General features: G+C 42.5%; 1 protein-coding gene across 1 annotated transcript; it reads right to left on the reverse strand.

The window, feature by feature from the left end:
* Nucleotides 1-2067: 2067 nt before the first annotated feature.
* Nucleotides 2068-17701, reverse strand: LOC106577146 (uncharacterized). The gene is made up of 7 exons (XM_014154954.3): nt 17150-17701; nt 16755-16864; nt 16504-16575; nt 15906-16043; nt 15219-15410; nt 14393-14409; nt 2068-2665 (listed from the first exon to the last, which is right to left on the reverse strand). Exons 1-7 carry the CDS (start codon nt 17160-17162, stop codon nt 2620-2622), a joined length of 588 nt encoding a protein of 195 aa, XP_014010429.3. The 5' UTR covers nt 17163-17701; the 3' UTR covers nt 2068-2619.
* Nucleotides 17702-18569: the final 868 nt, after the last annotated feature.

The following is an 18569-nucleotide window of genomic DNA, read 5'->3' on the forward strand; positions in this document are numbered from 1 at the left end:
ACGTTTTATGTGCAATAGCCCTTTGATTTGAACATTTTAAACGTTTGTGTGCACTACTAGGCTGTTTGATTTCATTATTATACGTTACAGCACTTTGTTGAAATGGAACCAAATTAGTTTGTCTTCAGTCCTTAAATAGGATAGATGAGCTATATGGTCTAGTTTGGTGTAGGTCTAATGTGATAGTCTACTATAAGCAACCTGAGTAGGCCTATAACTCCATTCCTATTTTACTCAGACTTTAGAGAAATTAATCGAATTGGAAATGAACTATTATCAGGCTGGTTAATGTAATGCATGTCTGTTGAATTTGGAAAATATCCAACCACACTCTACCCCACCTACTCAGCCAATCAGGAGCCGCTACAGAGTTGCAGCTGTGGCATACCGCATACTTTTTACTAAACGGTACATGCAAAATAGAATGCAACGGTGAGTGAATAGTATGGAGTTTTAAGTATGTAGTACGCTATTATGGGTATTTGGATAAGACCAGTGTATGCATATACCGCTCTGGAAAAAATTAAGAGACCACTGCAAAATTATCAGTTTCACTATTTATAGGTATGTTTTGGGTAAAATGAACATTTTTGTTTTATTCTATAAACTACTGACAACATTTCTCCCAAATTCCAAATAAAAATGTCATTTAGAGCATTTATTTGCAGAAAATGACAATTGGTCAAAATAACAAAAAATATGCAGTGCTGTCAGACCTCAAATAATGCAAAGAAAGTAAGTTCATATTCATTTTTAAACACAATACTAATGTTTTAACTTGGGAAGAGTTCAGAAATCAATATTTGGTGGAATAACCCTGATTTTAATCACAGCTTTCATGCGTCTTGGCATGCTAGCCACCAGACTTTCACATTGATGTTGGGGGACTTTATGCCACTCCTGGTACAAAAATTCAAGCAGCTTGGCTTTGTTTGATGGCTTGTGACCATCCATCTTCCTCTTGGTCACATTCCAGAGGTTTTCAATGAGGTTCAGGTCTGGAGATTGGGCTGGCCATGACAGGGTCTTGATCTGGTGGTCCTCCATCCACACCTTGATTGACCTGGCTGTGTGGCATGGAGCATTGTCCTGCTGGAAAAACCAATCCTCAGAGTTGGGGAACATTGTCAGAGCAGAAAGAAGCAAGTTTACTTCCAGGACAACCTTGTACGTGGCTTGATTCATGCGTCCTTCACAAAGACAAATCTGCCCGATTCCAGCCTTGCTGAAGCACCCCCAGATCATCTCCGATCCTCCACCAAATTTCACACCGGTGCAAGACCTGGAGAGGCTTACAAGCCAGTGTCTCGTACCCACTGTGAAATTTGGTGGAGGATCAGTAATGCGAGGATTGGTTTATCCAGCAGCTCCATGCCACACAGCCAGGTCAATCAAGGTGTGGATGGAGGACCACCAGATCAAGAATGTGATCAAGAGGAAGATGGATGGTCACAAGCCATCAAATAAAGCCAAGCTGCTTGAATTTTTGCACCAGGAATGGCATAAAGTCACCCAATATCAATGAAAAAGACTGGTGGAGAGCATGCCAAGACACATGAAAGCTGTGATTGAAAAATCTGGGTTATTCCATCAAATATTAAGTTAAAACATTAGTACGGTGTTTAAAAGTGAATACGAACTTGTTTTCTTTGCAATATTCGAGGTCTGACAACACTGCATATTTTTTGTTATTTTGACCAGTTGTCATTTTCTGCAAATAAATGACAATATTTTTATTTGTGAGAAATGTTGTCAGTAGACTTTCAAATAAAAAGAAAATGTTCATTTTACCCAAACACATACCTATACATAGTAAAACCAGTGACACTGACAATTTTGCAGTGGTCTCTTCATTTTTTCCACAGCTATATATAAAAATACCCTCAAATAAAAGGTGTCACTGTACTAAACCCTTTGATCTAAAAGCAAAATGTAATTTTAGCATCACTCTACAAATACAGACAAAGGGTGGTGTACATTAATGGAAATGAATAGCTCATGATCTCATTCCTTCATGTCAACCAACAGGCATTTTGTTGGGTTGAGAAAAAATATACAACAAAACAGTAATTTGGTAGTATTTTATTTGGAACATGTTGGTACACATGCTACATGTGAAGGCCAGAAGGAATAACATGCATGCACAGTACGTGGTAAATGCATGCCAACACAGCAGTGAGGGGACTGATAAGTAAAAAACACACACACACACACACACACACACACACACACACACACACACACACACACACCCTCTCCCGCCCTCTCTCTCTCTCTCTCACACACACACACACACACACACACACACACACACACACACACACACACACACACACACACACACACACACACACAACTATACAGAGATGGTCCTGAACACGTTGAAGCCTGACAGAGCAGTAGAGACCATCACCCCGGGTATCTGCGGGTGCCAGTGGATTTCCTTGACCTCTGTCTGACCCTGGTGCAGGAACAGCAGCAGGGGCGGCAGGTCCTTCACCCCCTCCGCCCTCGCACCCACATCACATGACTCTACCGATAGGTCCCATTGGCTGACCACGTCGTCCGCTCCAGAGGCGGCGAACACGCTGGAGTCCACAGGGTTCCATTCTACTGATGTCACTGGCGCGCTGTGCTGCTTGAAGTTAGCCACCGGCCGGCCCGACTGAAAGCACAGGTAGATAATATTATGGTTTAGAATCATCTCTCCTCACTTCTGTTGTGAGCATTCTGGTTTAGAATAACTGCATAACCATCTCTAAGATCTGCCTTGTCAAAACACACACTGACCCCAGACCAGTCCTATGGGCAACCTCCCAAGTTAAGGGTTCTAAAGCGCAATACGAGTCAGACCATGTAACCACTGTTGATTTGGTGCTCCTCCAGCACATCAGAGTAATATCACATCTCTAAACCTCGAAGCTAAAAAAAGAGGGCCAGTGTGTGGGAGCCAACTTTTCCTCTACATTCCACCTACATCTTGAAATGCCATTATACAGGAAAGGACAGGATTACTGTGGGTGTAGAGGAGAAGGGGCGGGGGAGACAAGAGGACTTATCGCACAACGCATCACCAGGGGCAAACTACCTGCCCTCCAGGACACATACAGCACCCAATGTCACAGGAAGGACAAAATCAAATCAAATGTATTTATATAGCCCTTCTTACATCAGCTGATATCTCAAAGTGCTGTACAGAAACCCAGCCTAAAACCCCAAACAGCAAGCAATGCAGGTGTAGAAGCACGGTGGCTAGGAAAAACTCTCTAGAAAGGCCAAAACCTAGGAAGAAACCTAGAGAGGAACCAGGCTATGAGGGGTGGCCAGTCCTCTTCTGGCTGTGCCGGGGTGGAGATTATAACAGAACATGGCCAATATGTTCAAATGTTCATAAATGACCAGCATGGTCAAATAATAATAATCATAGTAGTTGTCGAGGGTGCAACAAGTCAGCAACTCAAGAGTAAGTGTCAGGGGGGGGTGCCAACCCAGACAGGAAGACCACGTCAGTGACTCAACCCACTGAAGTGACGCACACCTCCTAGGGACAGCAAAAAGATCATCAAGGACAACAACCACCCGAGCCACTGCCCGTTCACCCCACCCATCATCCAGAAGACGAGGTCAGTACAGGTGCATCAAAGCTGGGACCGAGAGACTGAAAAACAGCTTCTATCTCATGGCCATCAGACTGTTAAACAGCCATCACTAACAATGAGTGGCTGCTGCCAACATACTGACTCAAATCTCTAGCCACTTCAATAATTAAAAATTGGATGTAATAAATGTATCACTAGTCACTTTAAACAATGCCACTTTATATAATGTTTACATACCCTACATTACTCATCTCATATGTATATACTGTACTCTATACCATCTACTGCATCTTGCCTATGCCGCACGGCCATCGCTCATCCATATATTTATATGTAAAGGAGTCTTATTCATTCGTTTACACTTGTGTGTACAGTGGGGCAAAAAAGTATTTAGTCAGCCACCAATTGTGCAAGTTCTCCCACTTAAAAAGATGAGAGGCCTGTAATTTTCATCATCAGGTCACCACTTCAACTATGACAGACAAAATGAGAAAAAAAATCCAGAAAATCACATTGTAGGATTTTTAGTGAATTTATTTGCAAATTATGGTGGAAAATAAGTATTTGGTAAATAACAAAAGTTTATCTCAATACTTTGTTATATACCCTTTGTTGGCAATGACACAGGTCAAATGTTTTTTGTAAGTCTTCACAAGGTTTTCCACACTGTTGCTGGTATTTTGGCCCATTCCTCCATGCAGATCTCCTCTAGAGCAGTGATGTTTTGGGGCTGTCGCTGGGCAACACGGACTTTCAACCCCCTCCAAAGATTTTCTATGGGGTTGAGATCTGGAGACTGGCTAGGCCACTCCAGGACCTTGAAATGCTTCTTACGAAGCCACTCCTTTGTTGCCCGGGCGGTGTGTTCGGGATCATTGTCATGCTGAAAGACCCAGCCACGTTTCATCTTCAATGCCCTTGCTGATGGAAGGAGGTTTTCACTCATAGACTCACGATACATGGCCCCATTCATTCTTTCCTTTACACGGATCAGTCGTCCTGGTCCCTTTGCAGAAAAACAGCCCCAAAGCATGATGTTTCCACCCCCATGCTTCACAGTAGGTATGGTGTTCTTTGGATGCAACTCAGCATTCTTTGTCCTCCAAACACGACAAGTTGAGTTTTTACCAAAAAGTTATATTTTGGTTTCATCTGACCATATGACATTCTCCCAATCCTCTTCTGGATCATCCAAATGCTCTCTAGCAAACTTCAGACGGGCCTGGACATGTACTGGCTTAAGCAGGGGGACACGTCTGGCACTGCAGGATTTGGGTCCCTGGCGGCGTAGTGTGTTACTGATGGTAGGCTTTGTTACTTTGGTCCCAGCTCTCTGCAGGTCATTCACTAGGTCCCCCCGTGTGGTTCTGGGATTTTTGCTCACCGTTCTTGTGATCATTTTGAACCCACGGGGTGAGATCTTGCGTGGAGCCCCAGATCGAGGGAAATTATCAGTGGTCTTGTATGTCTTCCATTTCCTAATAATTGCTCCCACAGTTGATTTCTTCAAACCGAGCTGCTTACCTATTGCAGATTCAGTCTTCCCAGCCTGGTGCAGGTCTACAATTTTGTTTCTGGTGTCCTTTGACAGCTCTTTGGTCTTGGCCATAGTGGAGTTTGGAGTGTGACTGTTTGAGGTTGTGGACAGGTGTCTTTTGTACTGATAACAAGTTCAAACAGGTGCCATTAATGCAGGTAACGAGTGGAGGACAGAGGAGCCTCTTAAAGAAGAAGTTACAGGTCTGTGAGAGCCAGAAATCTTGCTTGTTTGTAGGTGACCAAATACTTATTTTCCACCATAATTTGCAAATAAATTCATTAAAAATCCTACAATGTGATTTTCTGGAATTTTCTTTTCTCATTTTGTCTGTCATAGTTGATGTGTACCTATGATGACAATTACAGGCCTCTCTCATCTTTTTAAGTGGGAGAACGTGCACAATTGGTGGCTGACTAAATACTTTTTTGCCCCACTGTATAAGGTAGTTGTTGTGAAATTGTTAGATATTACTGCACGGGCGTTACTAGAAGCACAAGCATTTCGCTACATTCGCATTAACATCTGCTAATCCTGTGTATGTGACTAATAAAATTTGATTTGATTATTGTCCGATGCACAGAAAACACAGGTATAGATTGATGTCAGTGTGTGATTGTTCAACAGCAGTGGCATGCAGTGAGGATTAATCTGTTAGAGTGTTAGGCCTGCAGCCATTTTAAACCCAAACAAACCAACCCAGATGGTGCAATAATGATGCAAAGATGGTATTTATGGTATTTGCATTGCTTCCATTCCTTTTTATGGGTTTAATATTTTCCTGAAAATATTTTTAAAAATACCTTTGAGAAAATTGCAACCATCCTGGTATTCCTGTTTAACCCGGAAATGCTATTTAAAGTTGCAGCTAATGTAGAAGAAAAAGCGGTGTACATTTGCAAATACTGTGCCAAATCATATGTGAAGAATGCAACAAAGATGCAGAATCATTTGGCCAAGTGCATAAAGTTCCCTCAGTGCTCACAACAAGCAACCGTTGACAAAAGTCCCTCTACTTCTATTCAAGGTGAAAATGATGAATCAGACACCTTACCAATAGCAACAGCTCATGGTCCTTCTGGAATCATTTGTTTTTTTGACTCAATGAAGGAATGTCAGAGAAATGCTGATGAATGTCTTGCTCGAGCTGTGTATGCAACTGGTTCCCCTCTGATGCTCACAGACAATGTGTCTTGGAAGAGATTTCTGAATGTTCTTCGCCCAGCATACACCCCTCCAACCAGACATGCTTTATCTACTCATTTGCTGGATGCAGAGCTCAACGGAGTTCAAGTGAAGGTCAAACAAATCATCGAGAAAGCAGACTGTATTGCAATCATCTCTGATGGGTGGTTGAATGTTCGTGGGCAAGGAATAATTAAGTACATCATCTCCACCCCTCAATTAGTATTCTAAAAGAGCACAGACACGGGACAATAGACACACCGGTCTCTACATTGCAGATGAGCTGAAGGCAGTCAATGACCTTGGACCACAGAAGGTATTTGCACTGGTGACAGACAATGCTGTGAAGATGAAGGCAGCTTGGTCTAATGTGGAGGAGTCCTAACCTCACATCACACCCATTGGCTGTGCTGCGCATGCATTGAATCTGCTCCTCAATGACATCATGGCACTGACAACAATAGATACGCTCTACAAGAGACCCAAGGAAATGGTTAGGTATGTGAAGGGTCAAGTTATAGCTGAAATCTACCTCACCAAGCAAAGTGCTAAGAATAAGAGCACCACATTGAAGCTGCCCAGCAACACCCGTTGGGGTGGTGTTGTCATCATGTTTGACAGTCTCCTGGAGGGGAAGGAGCCTCTCCAAGAAATGGCCATATCACAGCCTGCCGATATGGACAGGCCCATTAAGAGGATCCTTCTGGATTATGTATTTTGGGAGAGTGTGGTAACGGCTTGAAACTCCTGAAACCTATAGCAGAAGCCATTGCACGGATTGAGGGAGACAATGCCATCCTGTCTGATGTTCAGACTCTGCTCGCAGATGTAAGAGAAGAAATCCATACTGCCCTGCCCACTTCACTGTTGCTCCAAGCAGAGGAAACTGCAGTTCTGAAATACATCAAAAAGCGTGAAGACTTCTGACTGAAGCCCATACTCGCCTCAGCGTACATGTTGGACCCCAAGTATGCTGGCAGGAGCATCCTGTCTGGTGCAGAGATCAACAAGGCCTATGATATCATCACTACCGTGTCTTACCACCTTGGCCTGGATGAGGGAAAGGTTCTTGGCAGTCTGGCGAAGTACACTTCCAAGCAAGGGCTTTGGGATGGAGATGCAATATGACAGTCGTGCCAACAAATCTCATCAGCCACCTGGTGGAAGGGACTTTGTGGATCTGAGGCTCTTTCCCGTTGCCTCCATCATGCTCCATATCCCACCAACATCAGCCGCCTCAGAGCGCAACTGGTCCTTGTTTGGGAACACACACACCAAAGCACGCAGCAGGCTGACCAATACAAGGATTGACCACCCAAATTGGCTGCCTGACAACGAGCCATCCTCAACAAGGTTGGAAAGTGACAGTGAAGATGAGGCCTCAGAGTCTGATGTTCAAGAGGTGAACAATGATGAGGTCCAGGAAGAAGACGTGGAAGTCTGAGAGGAAGACAACCAAAGATTTTGTTTCTAGAATATCATTTTACAGATAGATGTATGTTGAAAACATTTTTGGTTGCAATGGCTCATTGGGGATCATTCAATATTCCTTTTCTTTTGTTGTTCAGTGAAATCATTCCATGTGAAGAGTCAACTCATTTAATTAAAAGTTCAATTCATAATTAAAATCATTTTTTACATTTCTATTGGAAGTATGTAATAATTTGCAATGTATGTAATAATTCGCCGTGTTTGGAGGAGGAGGAATGCTGCCTATGACTCCAAGAACACCATCCCCACCGTCAAACATGGAGGTGGAAACATTATGCTTTGGGGGTGTTTTTCTGCTAAGGGGACAGGACAACTTCACCGCATCAAAGGGACGATGGACGGGGCCATGTACCGTCAAATCTTGGGTGAGAACATCCTTCCCTCAGCCAGGGCATTGAAAATGGGTCGTGGATGGGTATTCCAGCAACCTCTGCAAAACATGACTTAGTACTTCGTGGAAAAACCCTTGTTGGCAGTCTGAGGGTATGCTGAGTGTCATTGTTATGGATCGGTGGGTGTGACAGCTACCTGTTGCTGAGGGCAGCGTCGGCCTGTGTGCCTGCACAGAGCAGCATAGAGAGGGGATACTGTTCCCTGCCGTCTCCATTCGCATCTTTCAACACGTCGAAGCTCAGGCAAGAAGCACTTGTCAGTTTAAAACATTCAAATTAATTTGTTTGATGGGCAATAAAATAGCTCTATTAGCTAGTTAACTGTTAGACCAACCTGTCTGACACTCGTGGTACATGCGGTAAGCTGACCGGTCCATCTCAAGCTCCTCTCCGGGTTGGAGAGGCTGTTTTCCGGGGACATAAACTTGAGTTTCCTGTTCTCCATCCTTTCCCTCTTCTTCCATTTCGTCTTCGTCGCTGCCACCCCCTTCCATTTCCTCCATCTTCGTTCGGAAGCGTGTCTTCTCCGGGCGCCGACATTTTGAGATGGGCCAGGCTTTGCTTACTTCCGGTGGATTGGTCACGTGGTTTATCTCTCGCTCACTCTCTCGCTCATTAACGATAATTCAGCTGATGTGCCCCCTCTGTTCCTGACCTTTTTGGCAGACAGTCTGGAATTTTGCCTGACCCTTGCTACTGCCAGTAAAGTCCACTAATTCTATAAGCATCTAACCAAGGAAGGAATTACTGTAATCTTATGGATAAACAAAAAGTATTACAAAATGTAAAGTGAACAAGCTTTGAAAACAGCTGATTGTGGCCACCCGTTCAGGGCAGGTGGGGTTTTGAGCCCCACCTGTTTAGCTAAAATATTTTTTCCCCTGTTTCGCATGTTATTTTGGCATTAGTACGTGTCACATATCAGTTTGCAAACAATGTAAAACAAATATTGGGTTAATAAAGCCGAATACAAACAGTCTCTTTTTTGCTTTCTTGAATAAGGCAGATCAGAAATGCAGGTGTTTCAGCATAGCTCAGTGCTTTGTGTGGTGGAGGGGCAGCCAGCGAAAAATACAGAGCGTAGGAGTTGGTAATCTTCTCTAGTTGTGCCATGATTTGCTCAGTGTTCTGTCACTCATGGGGACACTACGTCACCGCAAAATCTACAGGGAGCGCTAGAAAGTTCAAGCCCCTTGGGTGCTGCCCAAAATTTACATTAAAAGTGCCCATCCAAGAAGGCTCAAGGTCATTGGCCACAGATAAAATGACGTAAAATCACGTTATATCTACTGTAGCTTTGATTGGACTGATAAAAATCAACATCATGCTTTAAAAATCTTAGCTAGCAAGTTAGACAAGCAGGCATCATCATGAATCAAGTCGACAATCTACTGGAAAATCCTTTTCAATTCTTGTCATATGAAGAGAATTATAGAAAAAACATATCGGTGCTCATCGGCCATTGGACAAACATTACACAGAAAGTTGGAAATCGCAAATTCAACAATGAGTGGTTTGGAAGGAATCCGTGGCTAACTGCAAGTGTTGCAAAGCAATCACTAGCCTTCTATTCGGTGGACAGGGTGTGTGGTCCAAGTCTGGGTTTAAGGGTCTCTATTCCAAGCTTAAAAGGATAAACATTCACACGCAGCACAATAGGCCAGAAAAGGCTGAATACATTGTCCATGCTGTCCACCCAGAATGACTTCTGCCACGTTCAAAACAACTGGAAACTCGGAACTGGGAAATCTCAGACTTTAGTGAGTTCAAGGCAACTGGGAACTCTGCGGAAAAAAACAAGCTCCGACTGGGAAAATATGTTTTCAACGGTCATCCAACTCAGAATTCCAAGTCGGGAGCTCCGACCTGAAGATCACTGACGTCATGATTCAACCTTGTTTTTTTCTGAGTTCCCAGTTGTCTTGAAGCACCATAAATCCAGAGAATGCCAGACAAAATTTGCCCACAAGAAGGATCCCCGTGCCACCTTCCTGTTCAAGTGAGCACAGCACAACAGTAAGTCCAAAAATGTCTTGTATGCTGCTGCATAAATGATGTAATATGCCAGGGAGATAGAATTACTTTCTTAGCTAAAGTATACATAAGTGTAGTAAGCTGTTAGCAGCCCATGTGCCTCACACTAATAACTTGGTCCCTTTCCCCCTCATAACTTAGCCTACTGTTCTGACTTGATGGTGCACATGTAGCATATAGCCTGTTTTAGAGAGATGTAATTATTTAATATTTTAAGAGCTTTCATTGTCTGCTTATACAGTATGCCCCCTTTATTTATCTTACGGTTCTAACTTTGTGTACAGGGAGAACGGCCCAGGTTCTGAATTCTTTGGCTCTACATTTCAAAAGTGCTGAACAAATAGTTTTGTTGATTACATCCGTCTTAGCTCACTCATTGTCTTAATCGATATTAAGGATTGCCTCTTATCCACTTATCGTTCCCTTATGCCATAGTTTGCGCTTATCAATTGTTAGTAGAAACCACATTTGTTTAAACAAGTCAGCCATATCAGCATGTTTTTTAAAAAGGCAGTCAATTAGGCTGAATTAACTGTTTCGCTGCCAGACAAGGCACAGCTGATAGCCAGGTGTAGCGGTGGTAAGGATTCACTCCATGGTGCTGAAAGGAAGGCTCTGCTATTGGGACAGCTTCATGTAGGCCCTAACAGTTTTTGTGGCACCGTTTGTTACCATTATAGTGGAATTAATGTATTGTTTGTGTTGTGTTGTGTATTGGCTTTGCTGGCATGCATCAAAAACATTTTTGGGGAGTTTGCCCCACCAAGATTTACATGCTAAAATCGCCACTGAGACTACTGTCCAAACTCCAGCCACTTGCATTGCTGAACCTGAGCATTATCATTGCAATTTCAGTCATGCAATATCAATACTATACCACATATCATCATGTTTACTTCTGGTGTAATGGTGATGGGTATTTACTGTGGAGAAGGATTGAGGTTTCTAGTGGCCAAAAGGTCATATTAAAATAGGCAGCGCTATAGAGCTTGCCAGCTTGTAGTCCTCAAAAACAGAAATGAGTTACCCCAGATTCCTTGAGCCATTTCTATTTGGAAAATGAATGGGGAAACGATAAGGTTTTGTAATAAATGCCACAAATAAGGTTAACACAAGCTTTGAAGATCAGAGATCTTATACTTTTTGTTCTGAGATAATATCAGTCAGTTAACATGATCTTTATGAATTATGAAGCCTTTTATGTGCTTTAAGTGCGTTTTTGATTACATGAATGCTTCAAAATTCACAAAAAGTGCTGTTAGCTGATGAAGATTACCTCATGGAACAAAACGTTTCAAGCCTGTATTTACCACAGACCTTATTTTCGGCATTTATACAAAGATCCTCCAAAAAGTCCATTAATTTCCCCATAGGCTTTGTCCAACCATGGCGGAGTTAATGCCTACAAGAAGACACCATTACTATTATTTACCTTTATTTAACTAGGCAAGTCAGTTAAGAACAAATTCTTATTTACAATGACAGCCTAGGACAGGGGCAGAACGACAGATTTTTACCATGTCAGCTCTGGGATTCATTCTAGCAACCTTTCGGTTACTGGCCCAATGCTCTAACCACTAGGCTACCTGCCGCCCCCTATCTCTCTCTAATGTAGTCAACTGGGTGGGACTTCCAACTTCATTTGCTGATCCCTCCTGGTGACCCTGTTGGAGTCATGTTCAACCACATCATCAGGAGGGATCAGTCAACCTTGAAGAAGAAAATTTGCTATTTCAAAATGGAGATTGCCTCAATGGCGCTGCCCATGCTGTCACAGATGCAATAACTGCACAGATACAAAGATGAGTCCTCTATCTATCTCTATGGTATTTACTGCAGTCCCCCTGAACTCCCTTGGCCCTACACAACTTTATTGTCAAATTTGCATAGGAAATGTGTATTTTTGCTGTCTTATGTTATTTACCAACACCCGGGGCTATGAAGCAGTTAATTAAAACAGAACAAATAAGTGAAAGCTCTCTGTCCTCTCTGTGGTTGTCCTCTCCTCATGATAGGACAGCAAACATTATCTGTGTGCATCTGTTTGTTTGACTCTGTCTGTTTTGATGTTGTGCAACATTCTCTCTCTCTCTCTCTCTCTCTCTCTCTCTCTCTCTCTCTCTCTCTCTCTCTCTCTCTCTCTCTCTCTCTCTCTCTCAACTGTGTCTCTCTCTCTCAACTGTGTCTGCAGAGGTTTATCATAGTTTCTCAGAAAGGCTGATGCTCATTTTGCTGCCTCTACATTTACAAAAGGAAGTGAGACATGCCTTGGGGGTATTGTTGTCGGTCTCTGAGCCTTGCTTTTTAAAGTTTGTGTGCATTAAAGAAAGCACCTGGCTGAGTTTAATGGAAGTCCTGTCTTAAAAAGCAAGAAAAAAGGGGCTCCTTTTTGTATCAAAGATGTTGCAAGTGTTCTGTCTAAAGTGTGCGTGTGCATGCATGGATGTGTCAGGGTGTGTGCATGTATTGGCATACATACAGTTGAAGTCGGAAGTTTACATACACCATAGCCAAATACATTTTAACTTAATTTTTTACAATTCCTGACATTTAATCCTAGTAAAAATTCCCTGTCTTAGGTCAGTTAGGATCACCACTTTATTTTAAGAATGTGAAATGTCAGAATAATAGTAGAGAGAATTATATATTTCAGCTTTTATTTCTTTCATCACATTCCCAGTGGGTCAGAAGTTTACATACACTCAATTAGTATTTGGTAGCATTGCCGTAAAATTGTTTAACTTGGGTCAAACGATTCGGGTAGCATTCCACAATGAGTTGGGTGAATTTTGGCCCATTCCACCTGACAGAGCTGGTGTAACTGAGTCAGGTTTGTAGGTCTCCTTGCTCGCACACACTTTTTCAGTTCTGCTCACAAATCTTCTATAGGCTTTGTGATGGCCACTCCAATACCTTGACTTTGCTGTCCTTAAGCCATTTTGCCACAACTTTGGAAGTATGCTTGGGGTCATTGTCCATTTGGAAGACCCAAGTATTAACTTCCTGACTGATGTCTTGAGATTTTGCTTCAATATTTCCACATAATTTTCCTGCCTCATGATGCCATCTATTTTGTGAAGTGCACCAGTCCCTCCTGCAGCAAAGCACCCCCACAACATGATGCTGCCACCCCCGTGGCAGGGTTGGGATGGTGTTCTTCGGCTTGCAAGCCCCCCCCCTTTTTCCTCCAAACATAATGATGGTCATTTTGGCCAAACAGTTCTATTTTTGTTTCATCAGACCAGAGGACATTTCTCCAAAAAGTATGACGTGGTCCCCATGTGCAGTTGCAAACCGTAGTCTGGCTTTTTTATGGCGGTTTTGGAGCAGTGTCTTCTTCCTTGCTGAGCGGCCTTTCAGGTTATGTTGACATAGGACTTGTTTTACTGTGGATATAGATACTTTTGTACCTGTTTCCTCCAGCATCTTCACAAGGTTCTTTGCTGTTGTTCTGGGATTGATTTCCACTTTTCGCACCAAAGTACGTTCATCTCTAGGAGACAGAACGCGTCTCCTTCCTGAGCGGTATGACGGCTGCGTGGTCCCATGGTGTTTAAACTTGCGTACTATTGTTTGTACAGATGGACGTGGTACCTTCAGGCGTTTGGAAATTGCTCTCAAGGATGAACCAGATGTGTGGAGAGCTACAATTATTTGGCTGATTTCTTTTGATTTTCCCTTGATGTCAAGCAAAGAGGCACTGAGTTTGAAGGTAGGCCTTGAAATACATCCACAGGTTCACCTCCAACTGACTCAAATGATGTCAATTAGCCTATCAGAAGCTTCTAAAGCCATGACATCATTTTCTGGAACTTTCCGAGCTGTTTAAAGGCACAATCAACTTAGTGTATGTAAACGTCTACCCACTGGAATTGTGATACAGTGAAATAATCTGTCTGTAAACAATTGTTGGAAAAATGACTTGTCATGCACAAAGTAGATGTCCTAACTGACTTGCCAAAACTATAGTTTGTTAACAAGAAATTTGAGAAGGGGTTGAAAAACAAGTTTTAATGACTCCAACCTAAATGTATGTAAACTGTACATATACCTGTACATATACCTGATGGGTGTGATTAATGTGAGTGATTTGGCTCAGTTGTAGGCCTACCCAGTAATTGCAGATATAAAAATTCTATTGAACTACAACTTACTTTTGACAGAAGTCTTCCTGTAGGAGACAGAAAGAAAAATGATAGCTGTTGAGAATCAGACAGCAGTGCAGCTCTGTAGCAATTGCACAATACTCCCCACACTGGGGATGGTAACAGTCAGCACTCAGGAATCTCTACACAAGACTACATCAGAGAAACTCATAACGGCTGCATGGTTTTTATTTACAAGATGCAGTATGTACAATAGTTCATAGAAAAAGAAAAAAAAACATTCATTGAAGACCAACAAAAAAATATTCACATTCCACTGCATTGTAAACATCCTATGAATTTGATCAGAAATATTGGACAATAATTTATGTGCTGTAGCTTGCTCAATATAAAACACTTGTTAGTGTTTAGTTAGCTTGCATAGAATATGGCTTTTTATACATATGGCTATGTTGTATGGGTATGTAACGGTTTCTTATAGCTATGATAATAGAACTCTGGTGTGCAGACAGTAAATTAAAAGGTTGTTATTCTATACATAATCTTGACTGCATTTGTACTTTCAGTGCAACAATTACATGTGCATGTCAGTTCAGTAACTATAGCAACCGCTCTACAGTAGCATCCAGGGCAGTCCACATAACAGGAGGCTCCAATGTAGGCCGTCATTGTAAATAAGAATTTGTTCTTAACTGACTTGCCTAGTTAAATAAAGGTAAAAAAATATATATAAAGACCCAGAAAGAACTAATAGGAGCCCACCTTTGGATGGTGGGCTCCTATTGGTTGGTGGAGGTGTGTGTAACCTCATCCCTGTTTCCCCTTCATTCTCCCTGTGTTGTATGTGAACTGCTCGTGTGGTTAATAACCTCACTTTTTTACTTTCCAGAGCTGGCCTTTCTTCCTCCCCAGCAGGAGAGGCCAGAGTGGGGAAGGGACAAGTATCCACCGGGGTTGAGCACCCCAGCTCCAGCCATTTGGAGAAAACAGATGAAGTGAAGTTGAGAAGTTTCTCTGGAGAGGAGGAGACAGAGGGAAGAACTGAAGGGTCAGGATCCTCAAATCTCTGTGAGAGAGGGATGTGATAGGGGAGGAGAGGAAAGGGGGATAAGGGAGGAGAGGAGTTGTTATTAAACAAACATACAGTGCAAGCACTGTCATTGATTGATAGCTGTTTCTCTGGGGAGTTAACCTCTGATATACATTGCGTACATTATCGGTGACCTGAACAGGAAAACTATGCACTGGTTATAGCACAGTCAAGCCACATGGTCAGGAAAAAACCCTTTATTCTCCCCTGTTTTAGCCCTTTTCTCTCGGCATCTTTATAGTGTTTTGTTGCATTTGCAGGGGCACAGTTATGTTTTATTTTTACAGTACTTAGTTCAAAATGTTTAAGGCTGCTGTGTGCGTCTCTTTTGAGTACATGCTGCTACGTGTTCAGCCCCTCTGGCAACCTACAGTACACTCTCTCTTTCCAAAACAGTTCATATAGACTACTATAGCATACTTCCTGCGACAATGACTAGAGTATGTCCACGACATTGTAAAGTATACCTACCCCTTTTGTCATGCCCCTGTCATCCAGGGCTTGTATGAGATTGGAGATGTATTTGAAGCTATGGTGCTCTGGCCACAGCTGGCTGCGCAGCTGGAGCCAGGAGTCAGAGAGAACAGTCGCAGCTCGGAACACACAACACTGGAGGGACAGCCGAGGCAGAAGTAGGATTTTAGACAGAGGTTACGCTGATGATTTGAATAAACGGAGCACAACACAGAGCTGATCATCATTGTGCTGATCATAGTTATTGATTATCCTGCCCAGTAACGCTGACAACACAAATTTAGACTTTAGATTACTGGAACCAGTAGAGGCTGCTGAGGGGAGGACGGTTCATAATAATGTTTGGAAGGGAGCGAATGGCATTGCGTCAAACACATGGAAAACCAGTGTTTGATACTGTATATTTGATACCATTCCACAAACTCCGCTCCAGCCATTACCATGAGCCGGTCCTCCCGCATTGCTCAACAGAGAATCAGAATGAAGGATTTAATGATAGACATAGCAGATACACTAAGTGTGACATGTTTGTATAAAACACGAGAATAAATCATTTACTAAAATGGTGTCATTTAATCAATAGATGGTGCCTCACCGGATCAGTGCTGCACAGCAGGTTGGCATTGTAGTGGTGGGAAATCCAATAGTTTTTAGGAAACACCTTACGCTTGGAGGAAAAAACAGTTTCAGGAATCACAGTATTCACAAAAGTATCTATGCCAATAGACAAAACATCAAATTGATAAAACATGTAACCACTAGGAAGTGAAAGCATATTTGTTTAAACCACTGTCATTACTCAGGGTGCATGCAGGTACAAAAGGATTGCCACAATGTTCAACTCACAAATCCAGCGTGGTCTGAGTTAAGGGTGGTTTGAAGATTCTTGACAACATCCCTCAAAAAGTCATCACATCCACTACCTTGGAGTGTCAATATTGATAGCAACAGTAAAACTGTGTGAGAGAGATTGAAGTATAGAGAGAGAGTGCGATGCAGCAGGTTAATGGATGGAACATTTCTGTGTCCTGCCCATGTGGTTCCAGCCACATGCTTAATGAGAAACATCATGACTTCATATTAACTTGCGAAAATTAACTACAAACCTAAATTACAGAACCACTATATGAATTACAGTACAATGGTAATGTGGTGAAATTAATCAAACAAGTACAAATCCACGAATCAATCAATTAACTTTTGTATACTCTGAATTGATGTAAACACTGAATTCCTCTTACCTGACCGTGACATCCTTTTATCTTCATGAGAAAGGCCACTTCTCCATTTCTGTGGTTGAAAGCATGCAATACGCAGATCAAATAAGTCCTCTGGTCTGAGTAGACAAAGTTTCCTCAGCAGTTCCGTCAAGTGTGTGACACAGAGAGAGCGAGAGAGCTCTGAGTCTTTTCTTTTTCCTCTACTGTTGAGACTCCAGTTTAGTTGACCTCTCTTTTAGAATTCCTCCTTTTGTCTCCCTGGTACTTTCCAAATCTCCTCACCCCCTTCTCTCTCTCACGCAATCTGCACTGTGCTCTCACTTTGGATTTTCCGACCTCTCAGCCTGTCAAGCTGCAGCCTTTCCCTTTCCTTCTCTCCCACTCTCCTTTCCCTTTCTGTTTCCCTGTTGACCCAGTATATTACAGACCTCACTCTCTGCTCACCCTTTAAATTGGCTAATGGACAGAGTGAGAGAAACAGACCCTCTCTCTCTCTCTCGCCCTCTGGGCAGTCTGTCTGTGTGAACTCAGACAGAGACTAGCCTGAAAGTGAAAGTGCTTGATATCTGCTCCCTGTAAATCTCTCAGCCCCTCCCACCACCAGTTATTTCACTTCCCTATTGACTGACCAAGCCCCCTCTCCCTCTTAGTTCAATTCAAGGGGCTTTATTGGCATGGGAAACATATGTTTACATTGCCAAAGCAAGTGAAATAGATAAACAATACAAAATAAACAGTAAACAGTACACTCACAAAAGTTCCTCTCACTCTCTGCCCCCCCCACCCCCAATCCAAAATAGGCCTCAGAAGGCTTAAGTCATGCCATATGTTTTCAATCCACCTCCCACACCCATGAGCTTGTGTGCCTGTCTCATTGTCTCCAGTGAGCTAGTTAGTAATACTCACCCTGTTGAGTCACCACACAGACGGAATCTCATAAATCAAGAATGATCTTGTATTTTTTTTAGGCTGCAAGTCATTCAAGTGTGCAAAGTCAATAATAATCATGACAGTGAAGCTGATGACAGTTGATTTGAAGTGGAAAAGTTTAATATCCTACAGTTTGGAGGCTTAGATACTTCCTCACATTTTGATAGCACTTTAATTTGTGGTACACTAGTTTATTATTTAAAGTGCTACTCAGATATTTTTGTTATGACAAACTAGTATTGGGAAAGTGAGTGGGGATCAGAAGTAGATCAATTAGTACATTGTCATGTTCAGGTTTTACGTAGTCATTGTTGTAGTACTACTTCTTGTGTCACTTCCATTTTGAACATGGGCCAAGAGAAACAGTGAATGTTCCAGAGATCCAAAGGGAAAAGGAAGACAGAGTTCTGCAGTCCAACAGACCAACATTCTTTAGCCTCCAAGAGGCACCATCAGTCCTAACTCTTTTCACCTTGGTCCTCTGCATAGGGCAGTAGGATCATCCCTGATC

Source organism: Salmo salar, chromosome 02, assembly GCF_965601325.2.
Source record: "Salmo salar chromosome 02, fSalSal1, whole genome shotgun sequence".
In the NCBI taxonomy this organism is placed as follows: Eukaryota; Metazoa; Chordata; class Actinopteri; order Salmoniformes; family Salmonidae; genus Salmo; species Salmo salar.

Excerpts from the sequence above, each read along its gene's own strand:
- LOC106577146 (XM_014154954.3), bottom strand. Across the intron at positions 16,044-16,503 it reads TGCTGTGCAGCACTGATCCG|TGTTGTGTGTTCCGAGCTGC; the intron begins GTGAGGCACCAT and ends CTGTCCCTCCAG. Across the intron at positions 15,411-15,905 it reads ACAGGGGCATGACAAAAGGG|AGATTTGAGGATCCTGACCC; the intron begins GTAGGTATACTT and ends CCTCTCTCACAG.